Genomic DNA, 8752 nt, shown 5'->3' with positions numbered 1-8752 from the left:
TGCAGTGCCCGGGAGCAGCCACTGCACTCCAGTCTGGGCGACAGAGTGAGACTCCAACTCAAAAAATAAAAAAATAATATAAAAGTAAGTTGACCATGATATTATTTATTATAGTGACATAGTGAAAGGAAAATTAAACATCCAACAGATAAAATAAACGCATTAAAATCCAACCATCAAAATAACACCTAAGATTTTTCTGATTTCATTTTATTTACTCATTTATGTATTTATTTACTTTTTCTTGAATTGGAGTCTCATTCTGCCACCAGGCTGGAGTGCAGTGGCATTATCAATGCTCACCTCAGCCTCGACATCCAGGACTCAGGAGATCCTTCTGCTTCAGCCTCCCAAGTAGCTGGGACAACAGGTATATGCCACCACATCTGGCTTTTTTTTTATTATTATTTTTTGTAGAGATGAGGTCTTACTATGTTGTTCAGGTTGATCTTCATCTCCTGGGCTCAAGCAATCTTCTCGCCTCTGCCTCCCAAAGTGCTGGGATCATAGGCATGAGTCATGCACTGTGACTGGCTGATTTTTATAATTTTCTTTTAAAGACACATGCTCACTCTCAAAAATAGCCCACCATATATTTCTATAACTATACATAATCTTACTTAAAAGAATTATTCTCTACACGTTAATCTGCTGTTTTAAATAAGAGTGTGACATCAGCATCTGACTGTGACAATAATGTGTCCCATCTTTTTTTAATGGGGTATAATGATGATGACTTTATATCCATAATTTATTAGTAGCTTTAAAGTGACGGCTAACACAGCATTTGTCATGTACCAGGTACTGTTTTAAGCATATAACAAGTTTTACAGCTATTAACTCCTTTAATCATTACAATAATCCTATAAAGTGAGGGCTATCTATTATTATCCTTGTTTTTAAAGACAGGGAGACAAGCACTAAAAGTTTAGGTAAGTTGCCAGATCACACAACTAATAGGCAGCAGAACTGGGTTTCCAACTCAGACCGTGCAGCTCCTGAGGTGTGATGTTCCTTAATTTTTTTTTTAAGTTGAAATCTCACTCTGTCGCCCAGGCTGGAATGCGGTGACATGCTCTTGGTCACTACAGCCTCAACCTGCTGGGCTCAGGTGGTCCTTCCATCTCAGCCTTCCAAGTAGCTGTCACTACAGGCACACACCACCAGGCCCAGCAAAGTGCTAGGCCTCCCAAAGTGCTAGGATTACAGGTGTGAGCCACCTGGCATATTTATTGTTTCTATTCACAAACCTTGGGCCAGTTTATGTTCCTCAACTGTGCACTGGTTAAATTATGCAAACCACCTTGTGTGTAATCTCAGCACTTTGGAAGGCTGAGGTGGGAGGATCACTTGAGCCCAGGAGTTCTAGAATAGCCTGGACAACATAGGGAGACTCCATCTCTATTCTTTAAAAACAAAAACAAGCAAACAAATATATATATATAAAAGGAAATTAATTTGAGAGGCTAAGATGAGAGGATTGCCTGAGCCCATGTGTTTGAGACCATCCTGGGCAACTTAGTAAGACCTCATCTCTACAATAAATCAAAAAATTAGCTGGGTGTGGTAGCGCTCGCCTGTAGTTCCGGCTACTTGGAAGACTGAGGCGGAAGGGTCACCAGAACCCAGCAGGTCGACGCTGGGGTGGCCATGAGCATGCTACTGTACTAGCCTGGGCAACAGAGTAAGACTTTAACTCAAAAAAAGATAAAACAGTAAACATTCTCATGTATTCACTTTAAATAGTTACACAATTATCTCCATGAAATAAAATAATGTAAGTGGAATTTATGAAGAAAAAAAATTAATCTTGATTCATATTGGCAATTCAGAAGCATCCAAAAATATCCACAGATGCTTACAGCTTAATAAAGACATTGAAAAAATAATTAACATTCCTTAAAATTAGCAAATAATATGTGTATGGGTTTTTTTGGTTTTTATGTTTTTGGGGTTTTTTTTTTGAGTCGGTGTCTCACTCTGTCACCCAGGCTGGAGTACCATGGTGCAATTGAGGTTCACCGCAGCTTTGACTCCTGGGCTCTGGTGATAATCTCTGCCTCAGCCTCTCAAATAGCTGGGACTATAAGCATGCACAACCACACCTGGCTTATTTTTTAATTTTTTTTTTTTTTTTTGGTAGAGATGAGGTTTGGCTATGTTGCCTAGACTGGTCTCAATTCCCTGGCCTCATGCAATCCTTCCACCTTGGCCTTCTAAGTGTTGGGATTACAGGCATGAGCCATCACGCTCAGCCTGTGGGTAGTTTTATAGGTCATTCATACCATAGACAAATGTACTAATTAGCATAAAATATTAATATAGATATGTTATATGCATATAATAAATATATAATGGTGGTTACCTGTAGATTTTAGAATGCTAGGAACAGAAAATGAAAGACAGTGTTGGAAGGCAATTTTTCCAAACATAACTTTTTTATATATGTATATGTGTATGCTATATATATGAAAATTTGTATTAAACAATGTGAATGTCCTACCTTTCCAAATTAAATTTAAAATTATAATTTATCATGCAACTCTAGAAACAGAAGTGACCCTAGAGATAACCCACCCTAATCTCATTTTATTAGTTCATTAAATTTTCAGGCACCAGATCAAGTATTTCACCCTGCCCTGAAGTTAAACCTATATTTATGAGATTTTCTGATTCAAAGCCAGGGTTCCTCCTTTGACAATGCTAGTTCTCAACAAAAATGTTTATTGTGGAACCAACCGGACTCACTGAAAAAGAACTGGATTAAAAAAATATGGTACACATACACAATGGAATATTATGCAGTCATAAAGAAGGACAAAATTATGAACCTCACAGCAACTTGGATGGACTCTGACTCTATAATACTGAGTGAGCTATCACAGAAGCAAAGAACTGATACCACATGTTCTCACTCATAAGCAGACCTACAATTATCATAATACTGTAAGAAAGGAATTGGCAGTAGTTGGAAACTGCCAGGGGATGGGGGCGGGGGGATTGGCAGTAGTGGGAATCTGCTGGGGGAATGGGGAGCACACCTCAACAACAAGGATACCTGCATAATGAACATTTGTATACCTAATCCTGAATTGTACCCCACATCTTTAAAATTTTTTAAAAAAGAAAATATTCATTGATACATTCTAATAATGAACATCAACTGCCATACAAAACAGGAGTCTCTGTGACAAAGGAAGAAAAACATTGAGCTCTAGGCACATACCTCTGTAAAACTGAAGAAGAGACCAATGCCACCAACAAATCTCAACACCTCTCCCGCATATTCTCCGATTATTGGAGCACACAGTGAGCATGGGTGGCCACTTTTCACACAGCTCTGCAATTCAATGAAAGAACTTTCATTGCAAAGTAAATTTAAAAAGAACACATAAATACTGCACACACAAAAATCAGTGTCTGGGGGCACTGCATCCAACTTGAGGCTTTTGGTTTTTGAGTGTGCTAATTTCTAAGATGGCCCCAAGACATCCATCCTCTGGCGTCCATGCCCGATATCACAGCTGCTCTTGAGTGTGGGTGGAGCTTGGAATATGATGGGGTGATTCTCACAGTGACTTCCACGCTACCACGATGTGAAAGAGTACCACAGTTAGGACCTGAGAGCAGCTTCCAGTTGTTGAGAGAGACTTCCAGTCAGCAGGCAGCAAGAAAGCAGGGACTTCAGACCTATAACCATCAGGAACTGCATTCTGCCAACAACTACTGACCTTGGAAGAGGATCCCAATCAATTTATGAGATCGCATCTCAGCCGACACCTTGATTTCTCTAGGTGAGACCCTAAATAGAGGACCCAGCTAAGCCATACCTAGACATGGAAACTGCCAGATAACAAAAGGATGTTGTTTTAAGTCACTAAATTTGCAGTGATAGCAATATTATTACAAATTACATAGCAACAGAAGAGTAATATGGACGGACCCCTACAAGGAGGCCTAAATGAGGGGATACCCAGCTCAGGGTTCAGAGAGGTGGTAACTGGAGTTTCCCCAAAATATGAGCACATGTGGACTGATGTACTGTGATTTCTCATTCACAGCTTGTTCTAGGAGGATTAGAATGGGAAGGAATTAGGAATGATAAACAAAAGCATCTGTGTTTGACAGGGCCTAAAATGCTCAGAACTTTTAGGAGTGGGTATTTGAGAACAGGCAAATGATACAATAGTATATATAGCAATATAATGTAAATATACATAAGACAACTTTGAAATACAATTCAGCACCATAAAGTCCATTTCTTTCTTTCTTTTATTTTTTTGAAGTTGGAGTCTCACTCTGTTGCCCAGGCTGGAGTAAAATGGCACAACCATGCCTCACTGCAGTCTCAACCTCCTGGGCTCAGGCAATCCTTCCACCTCAACCTCCTGGGCTCAGGCAATGAGTAGCTGGAACTATTGGTGTGTGCCAGAGCACCCAGCTAATTTGTTTTTTTTGTTTGTTTTTTGTTTTGTAGAGATGAGGTCTTGCTATGCTGTCTAGGCTGTCTTGAACTTCCAGTTTTCAGTAATTCTCTCGCCTTGGTCTCCCAAAGTGCTGGGAGCCACCACGGCTGGCAGAAAGTCCGTTTCTTTCACATTAGTCATTACTCATCCATATGTAATACAATTCCAAAAAATATTTTATACTTTGTACTTACAGCCAGACAGGTGTCATTTGGGTTAAAACTTCGGAATCCACAGCAGTTTAAATTTCTCTGGATGTCATTTCGAGCACTTGCTGTATTGTTCCAACCAACCTCCAGAAGCTGACCCTAGAAAATGTATTTAATATACACATCACATTAAAATGTGTCATTCCTCTATAAAGTATAGAAACCTAGAGCCTATACATTTTAGTACTCAGTGTACTTAAATATTTTCTATAAAACCATTAGCTTTTCAAATGCTTATCCTTCAATCTCCAACAAAAATTAAGGCACTATTTCTATCCCACAAATGTAAAAGTCTTAATTTTTCTATGCAATTTAAAAGAAGATCCTGGGTGCTAACACCACTATTACCAGCCCTTCAGGCGAGAGGACAACCTGATCCCAGGGGTTTGAGACCAGCCTGGGAAATTTGGTGAGACTACATCTCTACAATAAATCAAAAAATTGGCCAGGCGTGGTGGCACAGGCCTGTGGTTTCAGCTACTTGGAAGACTGAGGCAGAAGGATCGTCTGAGCTCAGCAGGTCGAGGCTGTGGTGACAGTGAGTGTGCCATGGCACTTCAGTCTGGGCAACAGTGAGACTATGATGCAAATAAAGAAAGAAAGAAAACACTAGATTCAAGGGTTAATCCTCAGAGGATAACAAAACAAACTTTCTGTTGTTCCAGACAGAAACCTGTATTCCTTGAACAGAACAAGCATTCTGGAGCAAACGTTTCATTGCATAATGGTGAGAAAAGATTGGAGGAGGCCAGGCGTGGTGGCTCACACCTGTAATCCCAGAACTGTGGGAGGCCAAGACAAGAGAATTGTTTGAGCCCAGGAGTTCGAGACCAGCCTGGGCAACATAGTGAGACCTCATCTCAACAAAAAATAAAAAAATTAGCCAGGCATGGTGGTACACAGGTCTAGTCCCAGTTACTCAGGAGACTGAAACAGGAAGATCATTTAAGCCCAGGAGGTCGAGGCAGCTGTGACCCATGAATGTGCCATTGTACTCCAGTCTAGGTGACAGAGTAAGACCCTGACTTGAAAAAATATACATATTTTCTAATAGTATGTAGCACTTTTTACACAGTGAGAGCAAAATCCTATCATCCTATCTAAAAGATACAAAAAACAGTAACACCCTTTCACTCTGTTTGGATCAACTAACGCAATCAGGAATAGGAGAACTTGGCTATTCAGAGTGAAATGATGTTCTACGCAAGGAGAAATTATTTTGTCTTCTAATCAAGTCTCTCCCTTTTTTCATACTCATGCTGTATGGTAGAATAAAGTAGAAGGAAAATGTCATTGCTTACCTGTTGTTCCTGGTTCAGGGCCAAACAAGCACAAGATACAGAAAACTGAACAATGAATACAAGTAAGAGAATAATCATATACTGAGAGTTAAAAGTTAAGGAATATTGTAAATGCTCTTAAAATAGCATCTAACAGCGTTACTGACAACTTTAGAATGCACTAGAAACAATGCACCCAGAAAACAGAGAGATGGTACATAAAGTGCAAAAAAGATACACATAATTATTATTTTATAATACATTGTACCAATAAGTTCATATAGAAAAATAGTGATATATGTCTAAAAACAAATCTATTGGAATCTCAGTCAAAATAAAAATTTTACATATATAAAACAGGAAATACATATAGATAAATGTATGTAACCTTTCGTAACATTAAGTCTAAAATAAACCACTGTGAAATTCTCAACCAAATATGAATGTATCAGACTGGGCATGGAGGTCACCGAATCAATTCAATTTACCTTTGAATTTGCAAAACAAAAATAAGACTATACTGAGTTTGCAGACTACATTGTTCATGTGATAAAAGTGAGATATGGACACAGAAAACTTTAAGAAATGTTCCTAATATTTTGAACATACATGCATAGGGCTTGCTAAGTGTTGCTTTCTGGCAATCAATACCCAATGATAATATTAAATTAGTTGTAGCTATCAAAATAGTAATCAGGCTGGGAGCGGTGGCTCAAACCTGTAATCTCAGCACTATCTAGGTAAGAGGAATGGTTTGAAGCCAGGAGTCTGAGACCACCCTGGCCAACATAGTGAGACCCTGTCTCTACAAAAAATATAAATTAGCCAGGCATGGGGAGGCTGAGGCGAGAGGATCGCATGAGCCCAGAAGTTCGAGGTTGTAGTAAGCTATAACAACACCACTGCATTCCAGCCTGGGTGACAGAGGGAGACCCTTCTAAAACAAATAAAGACTGGTGTGGTGGCTTATGCCTGTAATCTCAGTCCTTTGAGAGGTTGAGGCAGGAGAATTGCTTTAGCCCAGGAGTTCGAGACCAGCCTAGGGCAATATAGTAAGACCTTATCTCCACAAAAAAATCAAAACACTGGCTGGGCGTGGTGGTACACGCCTGTAGTCCCAGCTACCCAGGAAGATGAAGTGGAAGGATAGCCTGAACCTAGGAGTTTCAGGCTGCAGTGAGCCATGCTTGTGCCACTGCACTACAGACTAGGCCACAGAGTAAAACTCCACCTCAAATAGATAAACAAATAAAAGTTCAAAAAACCAGAAAACAATACAGTAATCAATAATGAGTAATATCCCAACCCAACTGGGAGGAGAAATCCCGATTTTAAAAAAGGATACAAAAAACAGCAACACCTGATGGTGTTTGACAGCTCCAATCAGCCCTACTAGTGCAATCAGGAAGAGGAAGATGCCCACGGCAATGACCACACCGACAACACGGAGACTGGAAATCAGCCCAAAGCCAATTCCCCACGCGGCAATTCCAATCAGCAACAGACTGACCAACTGCAAAAACAAACAACATGGGGAGTGGGGAGAGGATGAAAAGAAAGAGAGAGAATAAGGGAAAAATATATCAGTTTATTAAATCAAGAACATTTTTAGGCATCTACGATAGTATCTTACAAATAAGTACTATTACCTAATACTAGAATACATACAAGATCTCAGTGAAGAGCATTACTTTACAAATTATATTTATGCTCAGTTATGCTTAAAAAAATACAAGCAATAATATATAAAATTATCACTGCTTCTCAGGGGTCATTTGGTTTGCTTAATCAAAATGATACTTAAGATATGAAGTAACAGTATGGGTAAAATTTCCAGATGCCAAGACATCTCAGTCCAACATTCTTCACCTGGAAATCTCTCATCTTTCCTTAAAGCCCAACTGTATGTCACCATCCCTGTGATGCTCCCCTTGTCCCCAGTAGACTGAATGAGCCCTCCCTGCTCTGGACAATCTCTGTTCCTTGATATGGCCCTGTCGTACCCTTCACCACACATTGTTTCCAAGCCTGTCTCTCCAGGAGACTGGGAGTAACCTGAGAGCAAGGACCCATATCTTTTCATCTGTCTCTACATCCCCAGAATCTAGCTCAGGACCAGGTCCCTGGGGGACACTCAAAAAGTGCTCACAGAAGCTGGGCTCGGTGGCTCAGCCTATAATCCCGCGCCTTTGGGAGGGTGACGTGAGTGGATTGCCTGAGCCCGCAGGTTCGAGACCCGCCGGGGCAGGCGAGACCTCATCTCTACAATAAATCAAAAAATTAGCCAGGAGTGGTAGCGCACGCCTGTAGTTCCAGCTACGTGGAAGGCTGAGGCGGAAGGACTGCCGGAGCCCAGCAGGTCGAAGCTGCGGTGGCCGGGAGCGGCTACTGCACTCCAGTCTGGGTGACAGAGTGAGACTCCAACTCAAAAAAAAAAAAAAATTGCTACAGAATTGTTGCCGAAATGAATGACTTTAAATGTCGTTATCTGTTCTATTAGAAAACATTTATCTGTTCTATTAGAAAACATAGAGAAAGAGTCTTTTAAAATGCTTGGCAGGATAAAAAAAGTCTAAGACATTTTAGCTATTTAGAGTGAAACAGCATCTTGAGCAAAAAGAAATTATTTTATATTCCAGTGGTTTCATGAATATATTTATAAAACAGCACCAGTTGAAGAAGTAGAACACATGCTTAATGGTTATGACCTGTAAAACTCAAAGTTACAATCACTTCTTTAAAATAACGCAAATAAATAGCCTGCACATAGAGATGAAAAGTCACTGACAGAAGATGT

At 40.0% G+C, this 8752-nt stretch overlaps 1 protein-coding gene across 1 annotated transcript in view; it reads right to left on the bottom strand.

Annotated features, from left to right (window-relative positions):
• TSPAN13 (tetraspanin 13) overlaps positions 1-8752 on the bottom strand; it is a 40010-nt gene that overhangs the window by 7572 nt on the left and 23686 nt on the right. The window contains exons 2-5 of the mRNA XM_008055864.2: positions 7301-7468; positions 5977-6057; positions 4661-4774; positions 3227-3340 (exon numbers count right to left, since the gene is read on the bottom strand). Coding sequence (XP_008054055.1) covers positions 3227-3340; positions 4661-4774; positions 5977-6057; positions 7301-7468 — 477 coding nt within the window. The remainder of the gene's footprint in view (positions 1-3226; positions 3341-4660; positions 4775-5976; positions 6058-7300; positions 7469-8752) is intronic.

Source organism: Carlito syrichta, unplaced genomic scaffold, assembly GCF_000164805.1.
Source record: "Carlito syrichta isolate Samal-C Ts95f unplaced genomic scaffold, Tarsius_syrichta-2.0.1 Scaffold301993, whole genome shotgun sequence".
Taxonomy (NCBI): domain Eukaryota; kingdom Metazoa; phylum Chordata; class Mammalia; order Primates; family Tarsiidae; genus Carlito; species Carlito syrichta.
Note: the sequence above shows the minus strand (reverse complement) of the source record. Positions and strands in the feature narration are given on the sequence as shown.